Source organism: Prunus mume, linkage group LG2 (assembly GCF_029339155.1).
Source record: "Prunus mume cultivar Tortuosa linkage group LG2, ASM2933915v1, whole genome shotgun sequence".
In the NCBI taxonomy this organism is placed as follows: Eukaryota; Viridiplantae; Streptophyta; class Magnoliopsida; order Rosales; family Rosaceae; genus Prunus; species Prunus mume.
The window spans coordinates 32705442-32724450 of NC_142699.1; the positions used below are offsets into that span (position 1 = coordinate 32705442).

The 19009-nt window shown below is 36.5% G+C and overlaps 1 protein-coding gene and 1 pseudogene across 1 annotated transcript; both read right to left on the reverse strand.

Annotated features, from left to right (window-relative positions):
• Positions 1-1425: 1425 nt before the first annotated feature.
• LOC103323404 ((R)-mandelonitrile lyase 3-like) lies at positions 1426-8815 on the reverse strand (annotated as a pseudogene).
• Positions 8816-13894: 5079 nt separating this feature from the next.
• On the reverse strand, positions 13895-17301 carry LOC103323320 ((R)-mandelonitrile lyase 1-like). Its single transcript, XM_089047450.1, has 5 exons — positions 17144-17301; positions 16402-16518; positions 15345-16004; positions 14344-15187; positions 13895-14187 (listed from the first exon to the last, which is right to left on the reverse strand). Exons 2-5 carry the CDS (start codon positions 16499-16501, stop codon positions 14154-14156), a joined length of 1638 nt encoding a protein of 545 aa, XP_088903576.1. The 5' UTR covers positions 16502-16518; positions 17144-17301; the 3' UTR covers positions 13895-14153.
• Positions 17302-19009: the final 1708 nt, after the last annotated feature.

Sequence of the window (19009 nt, forward strand, 5' to 3'; positions counted from 1 at the left end):
ATACGGACTTTTCGGGTCAGGTCGGGCCAGGCCAACGATGGGCTTAGACGGGCCGGGCCTTTTATTTAATTTTTTTAATACTTTTTCTAAGTTTTTTTTTATGTCTTTTTGTTACAAATTTTTAGACAACAGGGGACTACATTAATTTTTATTTTTATTTTTTTGTTAAAAGGAAATATGGGACTGCATTACTTTAAAAAAAGCGGGCTCAACTAGGCTGAGCTTAAATGAGCTCAACCAGGTTGGGCTGAGTGCGGGCTGGAGGTTTCAAACCGCAAACCAAGTCCTATTCAACTTTAGAATGAGCCGAGCCGAGCATGTCACATCCTGGGATCGGCGCCGTTGTAGCACGATATTGTCCGCTTCGGGCCCCTCTCTTTGCCCTCAAGGTTTTGTTTCTGGGAACTCACGAGCAACTTCCCAGTGGGTCACCCATCTTGGGATTGCTCTAGCCCTAACTCACTTCACTTCGAAGTTCTTATGACTCCGAAGCCAGTAAGCTCCCAAAAGACCTTGTGCTAGATGGAGGGGGGCATGTACATATAAGGCACATCACTCCCTCTCAGTTGGTCGATGTGGGATGTTACAGAACAAACCTAACTATTGAACCTGGCCAAGCTTTGATCCATCCACCCTCAAACTACCCACTTCAACTTGCGGGCCACGAGCCAAATGATGACCCTTAGCACAAAGGGTGTAGAGGGAAAAAGAAGCCATAGGTCGTTTGTATAACTATTTGATAAAGTAGATAAGGCTTTCATAACGTGTCTGTTGTTTCTTTAATGGGACCAAAATCAACATATCCATTTTATTTTAAGTTCACCTAATTTTCCTTCTAGTCAGATGAATGTCCATTATCATCATAAGGGTTCTTGTTTTTCTTTTCCTTTGTAATTATATGTCACCGTGAATTTGAAAAAAGTATCAGATCCATATTGATTAAAAAAAATTAATATTTACATAATGTTTCAAATCATGCGTTATGAGATAAATGTGATAGATTGCATTCATAATTCAGGTATAGAGGCCATTAGTCACAAAGGCCTATACAAACACAAATAACCACATTGGGTTAATACAAATACATGAGCGTAATAACCTCAAAGAGTTATCTAAATATGGAGGATTCCACCAGCAATTGTAAGTGCACTAGGTGTACCTCTACTCATAACCACAAAGTACCAAAAAAAATCAGGCAAAAAAGTCACAAGCCTGAAATAACCTGACAAAGACCTCAACGCTGAAAACTACAACTACAACTGTTAAACTCTTACAAGTAGAACATACAAGTAGAAACTACAAATATGCAATACACTCAAAAAGAGTTCATAGCTAGAAGCCTGGACTAACCCAACTTTATTTATTTATTTATTTTTAAAGGCATATTATACCAACATACCCAAGGATGAAAACAAAATGTTAACATCATCCCTCGTAAACTTCTCTTTCTTGCAGTATCTTAAGGCCAACATACCTACAATAGCACAAAAAATTAGAGGGATAAAATTAGCAACATGTTGTTAACCAATATCAAAAGAAGAACTATGAAGAATGATTTCTAGAGAGAGAGAGAATGAGATATCTGGAATAGAGAGAGAGAGAGAGAGAGAGAGAGAGAGAGAGAGAGAGAGCACAGAAAATGAACTTTCTTTTCTTAATGAACAGGTAATTCAGAATACACTACTTATACACAACCATCTTAACTAACTAACCATCACAACCTCTAATCTTACGCCAAGTGTCACAATCCTACTCTAACATCCCCCCTCAATCTCACGCTGGGATAAACCAAGCATGAGATTGTGATAATGAGTATGGAATAGAGGAGCACTTAAGCCTTTGGTGAAGATATCTGCAAACTGTTCTCTGGAAGACACAAACTGCACAAATAGCTGTTGTTTGGCCACACGTTCCGGAACAAAATGAACATCGATCTCAATATGTTTGGTCCTCTGATGTTGAACAGGATTGAAGGATAAAGCAATTGCAGATAGGTTATCACAAAAAAGCAATGGTTGCTGAGCAATGGGAACCTCCATAAACACCAGTAATTGTTTGATCCAGTCAAGTTCTGCAGAAGTAGTTGACAAAGCACGATATTCGCTTCGTGGAAGATCGGAAACAGTTTGTTGCTTCTTAAAGGACCAAGACACAGGATTGGAACCAACAAACCGGTAGTGGACCGTTGATCATTTGGATCTCCTGTCCAGTCAGCATCATTAAAAGCTGTTAAGTTCAAGTTTCCTCGATTATAGCTAATGCCTAAGTGCATTGTACCCTTCAAGTACCAACGAATCCACTTGACGGCTGTGCAATGTGACCCCATTGGATTTTGCATAAATTGACAAACTTGATGCACAGAAAATGCAATATCAGGTCGGGGGAAAGTCAAATACTGCAAAGCTCCGACAATACTTCGATACAAGGTGGGGTTCACATAAGGTTGACCATCATCTTTGAGCAATCTGTGATAAGGAAGGCAAGGAGTATCACACGCTTTGGCTTCAGTCATTTCAGTTTTGACAAGTAGATCTTGGACATACTTAGACTGTGACAAAAACAATCCAGTGTTGGTACGAGAAATTTGAATTCCCAGAAAATAATGCAAATCTCCTAAGTCTTTGATCTCAAACTCAACGGTGATAGAGTGAATAACCTTGTGAATTTCACTGATAGCACTGCCAGTAATTATGATATCATCAACATATACCAATAAGATGACAATGCCAGAATCCACTTGTTTCACAAATAGAGATGAGTCAGAGTATGTATGTTGAAACCCCAATGTAGGTAAAAAGGAAGTGAACCTATCATTCCAGGCTCGGGGAGCCAGTTTTAACCCATATAAAGATTTATGAAGTTTGCAAACTAAAGTTGGATGATGAGAATCCTCAAATCCAGGAGGTTGAGCCATGTACGCCTCTTCTTGGAGAATTCCATGCAAAAAAGCATTCTTGACATCGAGTTGGCATAACTGCCAACCAAAATGTGCAGCAAGAGCTAAGACAATCCGCACTGTTATTGGTTTAACGACAGGACTGAAAGTTTCCCCATAATCTTGACCTGGTTCTTGAGTGAACCCTTTAGCAACTAATCGAGCCTTATGTCGTGCAATAGACCCATCTGCATGTTTTTTAATCTTAAAAATCCACTTACATCCCACTAGATTCTTGTTAGGAGGTAATGGCACCAAACTCCAGGTCCCCTGAGAATGAAGAGCATCGACTTCCTCTTTCATAGCAGTCAACCAAATAGGCACTTTTAAAGCCGACTTGTAAGTGGCAGGCTCAATTAAGGATAAATCAACACCCCCAGACTCTTGTAGAGTTGTTAGAAAAACCTTCTTCTTCACAATGCCACTTTTACTTCGAGTTTGCATGGGATGCAGATTCATAGGAGGAACCTCAAGAACAACTTGTATGGATTCAGGTTGAAAAGAGTCAGCCACTGGTAAAGTGTCAGTTGACAGGGCTTGACATTGGACTCAGGTACCACAAGAATTGATGATAAAGATGGAGATGCACCAGTAATGGACAGAGGTGATGGTGAAGAGGATGAAGTAGAAGTATTGCTAGGTGAAATGAATGTATCTGATGCAGTAGTGTCATGAGATGTAGGCAATGCAACAATATTGTTATTGGTGACAACAGGTAAAGGAGAAGATGGACATGGTAGAGTAAGAGATGGAATGAATACCTTTGAATGTGTCACTAAGTCTGGATATGGAAAATCATGTTCATCAAAAACAACATGTCTAGATATATATACGTTTCCCAGACACATCATAACATATATATCCTTTATACTGAGAAGCATATCCCAAAAAGACACACTTAATGGTTTTTGGTTGAAGTTTGTTGGTAAGATAAGGTTTTAACAAGGGATAACAAGCACAACCAAATATTCGTAGATGAGAAATGGCTGGAATATTTCCAAACAAAACTTCAAAGGGGGATTTATCATGTAAGATGGATGTAGGCATTCTATTAATCAAGTAGGATGCAGTTTGGACAGCATACATCCAGAAAGAAGATGGTAGGGTGGCATGTTGTAATAAGGTGATGGTGGTTTCGATAAGATGTCTATGTTTTCGTTCAGTGAGCCCATTTTATTCAGGTGTGTATGGACATGACTTTTGATGAATGATACCCTTATCAGCAAGAAAAGCTTGAAACTGTTTGCTAACATACTCTTCCCCCAAAAAAATCACTTTGAAGAATCTGAATGGAAGTTGAAATTGAGTTTGAACATATTTGTAGAAGGTAACAAATACAGAATACATGTAACTTATATTGATTAGGGGAAAAAGCTAACAATGCGTGTACATTCATCCACAAAAATCACATAATACCTGTATCCATCAACGGAAATACAAGGAGAGGGACCCCAAAGGTCACTATGGATGATATGAAAAGGTTTGACAGACTTGTGGACACTGTGGGAAAAGGGAAGTTTACAAAACTTGCCCTGAAGACAACTATGACACATGACAGCTGAAGAAACTGGTTTACATTATGTATGTGCTTTTTGTAACATCAATGTAACAATTTTATTTGTAGGATGACCTAGTCTATGATGCCAAGTAGAAGAGAAGACTAGCTGACCAAGATATGCTCGAGGTTGAAGTTTGGTGGTTGTGAGAACAGAATGAGAAGATGCAAGAGGAATGGGGTATAGTCCATTACTGCACAGCCCTTTGTAAAGAATCCTCCCTGTGGCTTTGTCCTGAATCCAAAAACAAAAAGCATAAAAAATTAACCAACAGTTGTTGTCCAAACAAAGCCGATGTACTGACAACAAATTTTGAGTCAACTTTGGAACATATAGAACCGAATTCAAGTTGATTGGCTTTACACTTGTAGGAATAATAGAGTTACCAACATATGATACCGACAAACCTTCACCATTAGCAGTTTGAACTGTTTCATTTGTGGGATAAGGTGTAGCCAAAGATAAAAGTGGATAAGTCTGCAGTCATGTGATTGGAGGGCCCAGAATCAGGAAGCCATACTTGAGGGAGACTCGGAGATGAGGATGACTGAGATGGTTGCATAACAGTATGCATAGCTTGCATTGGGGATTGTTGAGAGTGATGAGACTGAGTCGAAGAGTATCCAAGTGAGGAAGAAGGCATCCGAGGAACCTGGGAATAAATTCCAGCACCAATAAAGTTCGAACCGTTATCATTATAAAAGCAGTACCACGTGGTGTGATTTGTTTTACCACAAATATGACACTTGGACCTCTCAGGAGGATTAGACCCACAGAATGGAGCAGTGTGACCTTAATTGTTGCACAATTGACAAGTAGGAACAAGTGGTGCTGATGGAGATGTATACTAAGAAGTGGGAAATTGACCAATAACACCTGGAGTTGGTATAGGCAACACATGGGTTTGAGTATAAAACTATGGTCTCAGATTAAACGGTCGCTGACCTTGATTAAACTTGCCCTTTCCCCTGTTTCTATGAAAAGTTTTATAGCCGCCATTAACATATAAAGACTGGCCATGAGCTCCATTAGACTGCTGAAGAGGTAGCGCAGATGAGACAGTAGGCTTGGAAGTAGCAGCCATAGCAGTAAGATATGATGGGGCAACAGGTGAGGTTCTTCACAATATGCTCTTCAGACAAGTAACTGGCGAGAGCGAAACTCTTTCAGAGTAATAACACTTTCCCTACCCCGAACCATACATTGAAATGTATTATATTCAGGAGGGAGGCCATTCAAAGCTAGAATCACAATATCCTCATCAGCAAAATATACCCCTGCAACTGCCAAATAATCTCTAGCCTCTTTTATTTTGAGAAGATATTGACTGATAGTATCAGATCCTTTTCGGATATTCTGCAAATTAGACTTCATTTGGAAAATGCTAGTCCTTGACACAGTGGAAAATTGTTCTCTTAAAAGAATCCAAAGATCTCTAGAGCTATTACTACCAATCGCACAAGACATAGCCACTGGAGACAAGGTTGCAGTAAGAAGTTGCATAACAGCCTGATCATGCATTTTCCATATCAACATAGCAGAGGAAGTGTTAGAAGAATTTATACCAGATTCACCAGAGGCAATAGTAGGAGGGCAAGGATGAGAGCCATCAACAAATCCGATGATTTCATTGCTCTCCAGCAACAATTGCATCTGACAATGCCAATTCAGGTAGTCGAGTCGTCCAATTTCACGTTCACAAACGTTGAAATCGTAGAAATAAGAGCCGTGATCGGAGATTGCAAAATCTGAAGTTGTGCAGCAGTCACCATTGTTGCAGTATAGAACTAAGCAATTCACTGAGAACTTATCACAAACACTTGAGCGGCACAATGCCAAGAGAGGAGAAGAAGAAGAAGCAATCACACTTCGAGATCGAATCAACAAACCCTAGAAATTACAATTATTCGAGAAGACACAGAAATCGTGAAGAAGCAAGAAACAAAGAGATCAGAGGTAGCCGAAGATCAAATCGAAGACAGAGATAGCGGAAGCAAGAAGCTGGATCGAAGAATCTGCGTGAGCGGTAATGGCGATTGATACCATGTTAACCAATATCAAAAGAAGAACTATGAAGAATGATTTCTAGAGAGAGAGATAATGAGATATCTGGAATAGAGAGAGAGAGAGAGCACAGAAAATGAACTTTCTTTTCTTAATGAATAGGTAATTCAGAATACACTACTTATACACAACCATCTTAACTAACTAACCATCACAACCTCTAATCTTACGCCAAGTGTCACAATCCTACTCTAACACATGTCACATAGTTTATAACAAAGCCATGCAACCAACTAATTATCAAGAATTTCTTGTATATTTAAGTGTGCATAACTTACCTGCCTAACATCATTAGAGTGGCCTGAGGATTGGTTCCTGGTGAGAAATTGAATGTGGATCCATCAACAACACGTAATGCATTGATCCCCATGACCCGCAAACGTCCATCAACCACCTTCCCCACCAAGCATCCGCCATGGTAATGCCAAAATGTAGCTACGGTGCTTCGACAAAATGTTTCAAATGATGCATTATCTGTCTGATTTACTGGTAAAGATGGTCCATAAAACTTGAAACCTTCTGTACCAGACGAAGAATTAGTCTTGAATGGTTCTAATGAATCTGTCTTCAATAAATCACGAAGCTTCCTCATGCCACTAACACAACAAGCAAGGTCCATCGGATGTGTAAAATAGTTGAAGCTGACATTTGGACCAATTTTCACGTCAAAAGATGATTGCAGGCGAAGGGAACCATAGACAAAGGTCCGGGTACTTTTGCAGCAATGTTTGCCAAAATCAAGTATTTGGGGTTAGCTGGCATGTTATAAGAAAGGGCCTCTAGGTAGAAATCACTTGTAATTCCAACTATCTGTCGACTTGACAGATCCAGTGGAGATGGGGGCGAAATGTTAATGAAATTCCGAGGATTATCATACACAAACTGTCCAATATTCGGTTGAGGATGGATAACTGAGATCTTCAACGATGAAAGATCGGACCCTGGACCAACACCACTAAGTAGCAGAAGTTGAGGGCTTCCGATTGCTCCAGCACTCAATATAACCTCTCCCTTATTATGTACATATACCCAATGAGTCTTCCCGTTAGAATCACTATACTTGATTCCTATAGCTGACAAACCTGCGTTAGATAGTAGCTTATAATTAGTGAGTTGTTATTCAGACTCCCAAAAAGACATCATGCACTAGTTTTATACAAATTCAAAGAATGAGTGAGTGATCCATGAGGATGTATTGCATGATGACTTTTCTGGAGTGTGAATAACAGTTCCCTATAGTTAACATCAAACACTGTGAATGGAACATATATATTATTGCTAACCCTACAAGTGCATCATATATCCTTATTGAATTGGAAGAGAAGATGATCCTCTCTACTGTGGCATGAACTGCAACTCGCAAGTTCTTTGGCTCTCCTCTATTAAGCAGTTCCACAGCTCCCTGTCTCCTTCCATGATCGTCGAAAATTGATCCCCCAACTTTAGTTCCCTTGATGTGATCCAAACTAAATCCATTGTCTGGACCCACGCCAGCCTCCAACAATGCTTCTTTTACAACAGATTGCCAAGTTTCCAATTTCGGCTGGAACACAATAGTGTCTTCCACCCACCTATAGGCCTTATCAACCAAAGCCATGTCCCATTCAATTCCTGATTGCGCATAGAATTCCTTTTCAGCTCTCGAGTAGAAACCGGCATTGATCATGCTTGACCCACCTAAGACTCTGCCTCTTGCATTAGAAACACCATCGTCGGACGTGAACTTTTGAGCTGGTGTCTTACCATCATCTTCTTGCATGAGATTGGTCACAAACCCTTCTTCACTTAAAACACTTGGATATTCGATCGGAACGCTGCCCCTTTCGACGACAAGGACTGAGTGGTTTGCTGATAATGTTGCTGCCAATGGGCAGCCTGCTGGTCCTCCTCCTACGATAATGTAGTCATATATATTCCTCTTCCAACGGTAGATCCGTGGCATTGGACACAAATTCCATGTAGCTAAAGTCTGCAAAGTTCGAATAGATGAAGAAAACCTAAATTATATCCAACAACAAGATCAACAGAAGCATATATCCATCTGCTTCTACGTTGTTTCTTATATATATTTTTTATTTTTTATTTTTCACGTCCTTAATTATATCCAACGGCCAGTGACCTTTAATAATAAAAATGAACGATAAACTAATTTACCATTATCAGATGGAGTAGCCAAGGAATGAACCGCTGATTGAGACTGAAAAATAGAGAGATGTAGAAGCAGTATAGCAGCAATTGTTGATTTCTCCATGTTCTGAAGGCCAAATGAAGTAACTTTTTCCCCTGAATAACTAAGAGAGTTTCATGGCTATTTGTAGATGAAAGTTTCTACTTAAGGTGTTATCAGTGTTATAATATGGTACTTGTCTTCATTATTGTGTTGTTTGAGTGGCTTTTTTTTCCTTTTGTAGTATAAGCAATAGTATAAACAACAAGGGATCATGGGAGTTCGAAACCATCACTTCTAGAATTTTAACCACTCAAGCCGCGTTTGAGCATTGCTGGAAGGGCTCGACAGGTTCACAAAGGGCTTGACAGATATATATATATATATATATATATATCTTGAAATACATGTTGTTACTTTTGCTTAATTGGTAAGATGTATAATTTATCTGAGTCCATTTCAAAGGAAAAAAAAAATTAAGATACTTTGGGTCCATCTTTACAACCTGCAGTGAATTCAATGGTGAACTCAGGATTATTATTTTTTAAATAAAGCTGGACTTGGATTTTCTTTAAGAAATTCTTTATCAATCATCTTCACATAATTACAAATTTCTGTGCAATAAATGTTGTTACAAAGAAAGAGCATTAACTAACTTTTTTTATTTGGCTATTGCATGAAGTAACCTTATAGAGTGAGCTCCTTCTCCCACCCCCTCAAAAAAAAAACCCCTTATAAAGTAAGCAAAATACTAACTAAAAATATATGTTTTGTTTTATTCAGTTAATTTCCTTTAATATACGGGTCACAAACGGAGAACAAGAAAGCAGTCGCGGGTAATGACACTTTCCTTAATTAGAATATTACCAAGGAAAATAAAAAGTAAAACATTGTTGAGTGAGGTAATGGACCCGTACTCAGGGTCGGCCTTAAAAATTTGAGTCCTGTGCGAAATTTAAATTGGAGCCTCACGTCATCTAACATAAGAATACTATATAAAAAAATTATTGCCATAAACCAATAAAAATAATGAACACAATTATTTTTTATAAAGTCACGCACAGCCTAATGGTATTGTATGGTAAAGTTGTTTGATTGGTCATGGGATAATGCACAGCCTAGTGGTATTGTATGGTAAAGTTATTTGATTGGTCATGGGTAATGCTCCTTAGTGCCATTTCATGAAGAAATGTTTGTTATTTTGAAAAAATAAGTAAAAAGAAAATCACACAATTGGGACACAATCGTGTACTTATGTTGTGCGCTTACATGTATATACATAATTACATGTGTATATATATATATATATATATAGTCCCCTTCTATTGAGGGATTCCTCAAATAATTTTATTTGAGGGACGTCCATTAGGGTACTCTACAATTTTTTTCCCAATGATCCAAACCATCCATTTTTTAGGTATTCATTCATAGATCATTCTTACAAAAAATTAGACAAATTAGAAAAGGTTTCGACATCCAATTGTGTTTTACAAAATCAATGAACACGGTGCTTCAAGAAAGTACTAAAATTTCAATAACTCAATTGAGTGGTCAAATGATATCGGATTCAAGTGATTTTTTGTAGAGATGATCTTTGAATGAGTATCTACAAAATAGACGGTTTGGATTAGTGAAATACAATCCGGAGTGGGGCCTACAAGGGGTGTCCCTTAAATAAGCTTATTTGAGGATCCTCAATGGAAACTATATATATATATATATATATATATATATATATATATATATGGCGGATTCGTGGCACTACGTTGAGGGACACCCCTTGTTGTAGGGTCCACTTCGGATTGTATTTCATTAATCCAAACCGTCTATTTTGTAGATACACATGCAAAGATCATCTCTACAAAAAATCACTTGAATCCGATATCAATTGACCATTCAATTAAGTTATTGAAATTTTAGTACTTTCTTGAAGCACCGTGTTCATTGATTTTGTGAGACACAATTGGATGTAGAAACGGTTTCCGATTTGTCTAATTTTTTGTAAGGATGATCTATGAATGAAGACCTAAAAAATAAATAGTTTGGATCATTGGAAAAAAAATTGTAGGGTACCCTAAAGGGCGTCACTCAATAGAAGGGAACTATATATATATATATATATATATATAATGGGCGGATACGTGGCACTACGTTTTTTACACAAATTTTGGGTCATTAGATTACTCAACTTTCAATGGTTGAGATTAAATATTACATAGCAAGTAGTTTTATTTTTTAATTTTTAAATAGACAATCATTAATTTTATTTTCTCTCTCATAAAAATAAAAGAAATTTTTTCTATCTCCAACCTTTTTGCTGGAAGATGTAATCTCTCTTGCCTCTTTAATCTCAAATATTTATTAAGGTCTAATAAATAAAGAATCTCACCAAAAACTAAATGCCCAAACTACAATCCCACATTCCCACACCTCTCTCCCTCTCTGTGCAGAGTACAACCTAGGGTGTTGAGGCCATTTGAAGAAACACATTTTGGACAGCCCAACAAAGACACCAGCTAGAAGAAAGAAAAAAACAATTCATAAACTGTAATTCCATATATCAATCCACAGGTAATCCATCTTTTTCTAAAACCAACCCCAAAGAGGGAGGAGGTTGAAGAAAGTGGTGTGGCATCAAATTTTCTCTTTGTATTCTCTCCCTATGAATCGAAAAAAAAAAAAAAAAACCAGTAATAGTCAAATTTTTCATATATGAGAAGATTAAAATCCCTAAATCAAATCCTCAAAATAAGAAATCCTACCAAAAATTTGAAACAAATTGAAATGAATATAGCTTACTCATAGATACCTAAGAAATACACTTAATCCCCTTGGAAACTATTAATTCTTTAAATTCCTAATCTAGAGGTCCTAGTTTAATTCCAATAAAAAATAAAATAAAAATAAACCAAAGATGATGAAGAAAATCAAAAATTGAAGTATCAACTGTAGCAAAGCTTTCTTCCCGACGAAGAAGGCAAAAATTGTTAGAGAGAGGAGAGAGAGAGAGAGAGAGAGAGAGAATGTGGGATTGTGGTTTGAGCATTTAGTTTTTGGTGAGATTCTTTATTTATTAGACCTTAATAAATATTTGAGATTAAAGAGGCAAGAGAGATTACGTCTTCCAGCAAAAAGGTTGGAGAGAGAAAAAATTTCTTTTATTTTTATGAGAGAGAAAATAAAATTAATGATTGTCTATTTTAAAAAAAAAAAAGTACTTGCCATGTAATATTTAATCTCAACCATTGAAAATGGAGTAATCCAATGGCCCAAAATTTGTGTCAAAAACGTAGTGCCACGGATATATATATACCCCTTCTATTGAGGGATTCCTCGAATAATTCTATTTGATGGACGCCCTTTAGGGTACCCTTTCAATGGTCCAAATCATCTATTTTTCAGGTTCCATTCATAGATCATTCTTACAAAAAAATAGATAAATCAGAAACTATTTCGACATCTAATTGTGTCTTACAAAATTAATAAACATGGTGCTTCAAAAAAAGTACTAAAATTTCAATAACTCAATTGAGTAGTCAAATGATATCGGACTCAAGTGATTTTTTGTAAAGAAAATCTTTGAATGAGTATCTACAAAATGTATGGTTTAGATTAGTAAAATACAATTCGGAGTTGGCCCTACAAGGGGCGTCTCTCAAATTAGCTTATTTGAGGGATCCCTCAATGGAAAGTCTCTGTGTATATTTATATACACACGTAAAACCAATAAGTAAATTTAAGTTTTAGCCATAAAAAAACTTTCACTTTTGGAAAAAGCCAAAGCTTTTTCAAAAAAGACAGAAAAATCTCTCAACTTTCAAATCAAAGACATGCAAATGTAAAGGATTCCTTAGGAAATCCAAAAATAAATAAGGGCAATTTTGTCCATTTTGGCTTCTTTTACAAAATTTCTCTCTCCTTTGTGTTTTTCCAAAGTCTCCCCCTCCCTTGTACAGTGGCACCACTTGCCCATCCTAAGGGCCACCCTTGCTCCTACCTGGCCTTCATTGGGTTCTATATCATAAGCACATAGAAAGGGGTTGCGTTTACCTTAATTGCTTATGAGACATTTCATTATTTCAAGGACTCCAAGTTGTTTTACCTTATTAGAGAGGTGGACAATAATATGATCAATAAATATGGTACAAATAGCATTATTGTTAAATTAATAGGGAGGTGGCTGGAATATAAATTGAGTATCTCTTTTAAAAGAAGAAAAATGCCACTAAACTAAGAGCTAGAAGTGAGCTTTAGTTTCCAGCTAACATTCACAGTTTTTTACTAGACAACACAAGGAGTACAAAGCTATGTAAAGTACGTAGAAATTAGACAAAACTAAAACAACAATAAAAGTAAAGAAAATCCAAGTATAAGTAAAATTTGCGCAAGAATATTGAAAATAAGTCGGATATGTACCTGACCGAAGAAAGCACAAAAGAAACTGTGAGCTTTTAGAACAAATCTTTCATTGCCAAGGCAAATGATATGTATATGCTGAAATGAAGCTTTTTATTTATAAGCCCTCATTTGCCTTTAATAAATATATCGAAACTTCCTGGCCTATGTTTAAATTATAGCTCACATATCAAACTTGCTGAATAATTGACAAGAAATATTGTCAACCTTTCTGTTCCCCATTACACATTTAATCCACCAAAAGCAAATTGGCCACGCTATTGTAAATAAACTGTTGCTTGATGATGAAAAATAAAATTAGGAGATAACCTCTCAGGTTAAACACTTGCATACAAAATATATCAATTGGTTAATTTACTATAAAATTTCAAAACAAGAACATGATGATGAGCTTGTTTGAGTTTCATCTTTTAAGTTGTGACATGAAAATAGCTATGGTTAGGAAATATATGTTGATCAATGTAGTTAAATAAACTACGCGCATCTTGGGACCCCATCTTGGGAGAAATTTTGACTTGACTGAAATTTTAGTTAAATGTGGAAATACTTGCTTGGTTGGTCTATATCTCAAATTGCAGTAAAAAAAACTTTAGAATCATGACTTGTGTATAAAAATAAAAACTAGAAACTCTCTTTTATTTTTAAATACTTTTTAATCAATTTTGTTCCTTTTTGTTCTTTCTCTTTCTTTTTAATCAACTTTAGAATCATGTACCTGTATGTTTATTCCAGTAATTAATTCGATAACGCAAATGATACAAGTAAATATAACTATATATAATGGTGAAATTATTGTATGGTACAAATCATCAACTTATTCAGTAAGAAAACACCACACAAGCTTATCTTTTCTTTCAGTAAGAAAACACTGCACAAGCTTATCTATATATAATGGTGAAATTATTGTATGGTTTTATTAATCTTCCACCTTATTCAGTAGGAAAACACTACACAATTGGTCTTATTAATCTTCCACCTTATCAGTAGGGCATGGTGAATAACACGCCTTGCAAGCTTATCTTTCTTTCAGCATCTTAACGCCAATATACCTGCCCAAAGCACAAAAATTGAAGGGAAAAAGAATAGCAGCTTATCAGATTTCATCATTTCTGTTCCGGAGGAGTTATCTTGATATATTCAGATAAATAGTTGATCATTCCATCCAAATAAATGCTTAAATAAATTATTAAGTATGGATAACATACCTTCCTAACATCATAACGGTGGCCGAAGGATTGGTCCCTGGTGAGAACTTGAATGTGGATCCATCAACAACACGTAAGGCATTGATCCCCTTGACTCGTAAATCCCCATCAACCACCTTTCCCACAAGGCATCCCCCATGGTAGTGCCAAAATGTGGCTACTGTGTCTCGACAAAATGTTTCCACGGATGCGGTATCTGTAAGGTTCATTGGTAATGGTGGTCCGAAAAAGTTGAAACCATCTATACCCGGCAAATCTTGAGCCTTAAATGGTTTCAACGAATTTGTGCTTAATAAATCACCAACCTTCCTTGTGGCATTAACACAACGAGCAAGATCCAGCGGATTTGAGAAGTAGTTGAAGCGGACATTTGGACCAACTTTGACATCATAGGACGACCGCAGCCTAAGCGAACCATAGGACAAGGGTCCTGGATCTTTGTAGATAATTTGCCCGTAAGTTGAATTTATCTTTGCGGAGAAAGAAGGATCAGGAAAAATACTAAAGGGTGGAGTAGAAAATGGCAACCCAGAGAAAGTCTCTATGAAGAAATCGCTTGTGATGCCAACGATCTGTACACTAGAGGACTCCAGTTGAAATGGAGGCAAAATTGTGATGTAATTACGAGGATTATCACTCATAAACTGTCCAATGTAAGGCTCAGGGTGAACAACTGGGATTTTGATAGATGAAAGGTAGGACTCTGGGCCAACACCACTAAGTAGCAGGAGTTGAGTGCTTCCAATTGCCCCGGCACTCAATATAACCTCTCCCTTACCACGTATGAAGGCCTTATGTGACCTCCCTTTAGAATCACTATACACGATTCCTCTAGCAGACAAATCTGCATGGTTAGAACAGATTGTAGTTATTATCGAATTATTGAAAACTGAAGATATCAATTAACTCTTAATCTAATGGTATTTCTCCTGTCAATGTTCGAATATCCTGCTCGATTAACAAAGAAATTAAAGTAAAAGATGCAAATATATGAAATATACTTGGCGCGTTGGAAGAGAATACGATTCTCTCTACCGTGGCATGAACTGCAACTCGCAAGTTCTTTGGGTTTCCTAGATTAAGCAATTCCACAGCTCCATGTCTCCTTCCCTGATTGTCGAAATAAGTACCCGAGACCTTAGTTCCTGGAATGTGATTTAAATTATATCCGTTGTCTGGACGAACACCAGCCTCTAACAAACCTTCCTGCACAACAGATTGCCAACGTGACACATTCGGGGGGGATATGATAGTATTTTCAACCCATTGATAGGCCTTGCGAACCAAATCCATGTCCCATTCAATTCCTGAGTTTCCATAAAAATCTTTATCGGCTCTAGAGTAGAAACCAAAGTTGATCATGCTTGACCCACCAAGAATCCTGCCTCTTACATTGGCCACACCATCTTCGGATGTGAACCTTTCAGCTGGCGTCTTTCCATCGTCTTCTAGCATGAGAGTTGTAAGAATCTCATCTTGACTCAAAACACTTGGATATGCACTTGGAACACTGCCCTTTTCTAGCAGGAGCACCGAGTACTTTTCTGATAAAGTTGCTGCTAATGGGCAGCCTGCTGTACCCCCTCCAACTACAATGTAGTCGTACACTTCTTCTAATGGCAGATCAGTGGAATCATAGACAAATTTCATGTAGCTTAAATCTGCAAAATATGAAGAGATGGAAGTAAATGATTGTCTCAGGAGAACTGTTTGTTATGATGGTTTTTTTTTTTTTTGAAGAATTAGAGTGATACCCTTGAGAATAGTTAGTATATAACCGGACGGGAAAAACTTTCAAAAATACGGTGAAAATTTCATTTATTATTTATTTCAATTTATTAATGTATGTTATTTATATTCAATAATATGTGAAATACATGAATTTTTCATGTATTATTAAAAAAAATTATAAAAAATACACGTAATAAAAATTTGTATTTTTCTGAGTATTTGATATGCATACATAGAACGAAAATATTTTGAAAAAAAAAAAAAAAAAACTTAAGTGCATGTATGATACGAGTATTTATCAAAGTCAAGTGTTCGTTAAAAACTTACCATGATCAGATGAAGTGGCGAATGATTGAACCTTAGATTGAGGATAGAAGACAGACAGGTACAAAAGAAATAATACAACACCAATTCTTGACTTTTCCATGGCTGACGTTTTTTCTCCTGAAAAATTCAAAAGCATTTTCAACAGATTTTTCAAGTGGCAGTTAACAAAAAAAGTCCTCCTTTTCTTCTTCTTTTCTTCCCATGCATGGAGTTTCTAGATTGTAACACTATAGACCCCAGAGGGGCACTTCAAAATTAGCGATAATAATTTGAAATTGAAAAACAAAAAACATCAGTCTAACATTTTATTTTTTTTAATTTGAACTTTGTTATAAAATCCAAATTAATCATTTCCTTTCAATCACTCCATCCCATAATTGAACATTATGATATCAACAATCAAATTGAATTAGCCAAAGTAAATTCTTCATGAACCAGGAGCCCGATAACACAGGTTAGCTACATGGAAACACCAGCCACCGAAATCATAATCAAATACCGTTGTACTTCAATTTATGTGTCTCAAACATACGGAAACAAAAAAAAATTATAAAATAAAAACAAAGAAAACCTTATGTGCATGCACATTCCTACATAAGAATTTGTTTTGTATGTTTAGAAGAACTTACAAATGTTCAATCATTTAAAAAAAATTATGAGTAATACTTGCAATGAAAAATACCACCATGTCTATCGATGATTGAAAGAACTCCATGCATATATAATGTGAGTTAGGATTTACCTTAGATCAAATTATTACTTCTGGTTATCTAATGCCACGAACTCCCCACGGAAAATGACATAGATCTTCAAGGCCTTGTTACATATATATATAGGCCAAGGAGATCAAAATTAGAGAGATGGAGTTTGATTTTAATTTTAATTAAGGACCCCGAGTCTTCATTTACCCAAGGCCGCAGAATTAGGCACATTTTTGAAGATAGGGTTTGATAAAAGAAGTCAAAAACTCGCAATGAAAAGTCCAATGAATTGTACACGTTAAAATGAAACTATGCAGTTGGTAGTGTCGTCTGGCAACGTTGCGTCTTTATTTCAACTTTGCTTCTTTTCAAGGAACAAGAAAAACTGCATCAATAACTTCTATGATAGACCTATGATAGACCTATCAAGAAGCAAAAAGTTGAACTACAGAAGCAAAGTCTATCATAGTTTTTCTTGCATCATCAACTCTGCTTCATCGCTTATATATATATATATATATATATATATATATATATATTATTATTTTATTGGTTTAACTTCTATGATAGACCAGTCAATAACACATTTCAATACGAAAGCGATGAAAATTAATTCAAAAGTAAAGACGTGTAGAATGAAGAGCCATTTGAATGTTGACGACGTATGGATATATGGGAGGAAGTCATAACCCGCATCGTCGAAAAGGGGGGTCATGGGAACTTTTTAAAAACACAACTTTTGTTCTGCGTCATGAAATGGGGTTTCAATGACACACAGAGTGTCTTGGAAACTTTTTCAAAACACGATGTTTGTTTCGCGTCATGGAATGGTGTTTCAACAACATGGATGGCGTGTCGTGGAAACTTTTTCAAAACATGACATCTATTATGCGTCATGGAATGAGGTTTCAACGACGCTGATCACATGTCATCTTCTTCTTTCCATGGCGCGAGCTCAATGTCATGGATGAGGTTTTGATGATGTCAATTAGGCGTCATGAAGAGTATGACGTTTTATTTGACGTCGTCTTTTAGGACTTTACATGATGCATATGGCTATATGGAAGTCATAACCCGCGCCGTCGAAAAGGGCGGTCATGGAAACTTTTTGTAAACACGACTTTTTGTTATGCGTCATGAAATGAGGTTTCAATGACGCCCATAAAGTGTCTTGGAAACTTTTTCAAAACACGACGTTTGTTTCACGTCATGAAATGGTGTTTCAACGACACGGATGGCGTGTCGTGTAAACTTTTTCAAAACATGACATCTATTCTGCATCATGGAATGAGGTTTCAATGACGCTGATCGCATGTCATCCTCTTCTTTCCATGGCGCGAGCTCGATGTCATGGATGAGGTTTTGATTATGTCAATTAGGCGTCATGAAGAGTACGACGTTTTATTTGACGTTGTCTTTTAGGACTTTACATGATGCAGAGAACACGTCATTGAACTTAACGACGTTCATAAGACGTCATTGAATTATTTTTCATGACACAAATCAGACATAGTTGAAATGTTTATTTTTATACAAAAATTATACATATATCCCATCATTTTAACTCTACAAAAGAAACTAATATATAGAAGCAAAACTGAAGATTAGGCTAATATACTTAAGTTAATATTGCTCAAAATGATTCTATTACATCATGACAAGTTTAAAAATTGTCTTTTAAGTTTAACTAATCCCACAAACTCAATTGTATGAAGTTCGAGAAAATTTGATACTTGCACTGTAGTTTGAGAGAAGATGTGATGCTTCATGTCCAAAAGAGGGTATAAACGGTACAAAATAATTATAACCACCATTACCTGCCTTAAAACAAAAGATCAGAAATTGGGAATGAAGGTCTAGAAATTACAAGTATGCATGAATAAGAATGATCCAGGTGTGTAAATTCT

Excerpts from the sequence above, each read along its gene's own strand:
- LOC103323320 (XM_089047450.1), bottom strand. The coding sequence starts at position 16,501 with ATGGAAAAGTCAAGAATTGGTGTTGTATTATTTCTTTTGTACCTGTCT. Across the intron at positions 16,005-16,401 it reads CGCCACTTCATCTGATCATG|ATTTAAGCTACATGAAATTT; the intron begins GTAAGTTTTTAA and ends CATATTTTGCAG. Across the intron at positions 14,188-14,343 it reads ACCGTTATGATGTTAGGAAG|GTATATTGGCGTTAAGATGC; the intron begins GTATGTTATCCA and ends TGCTTTGGGCAG.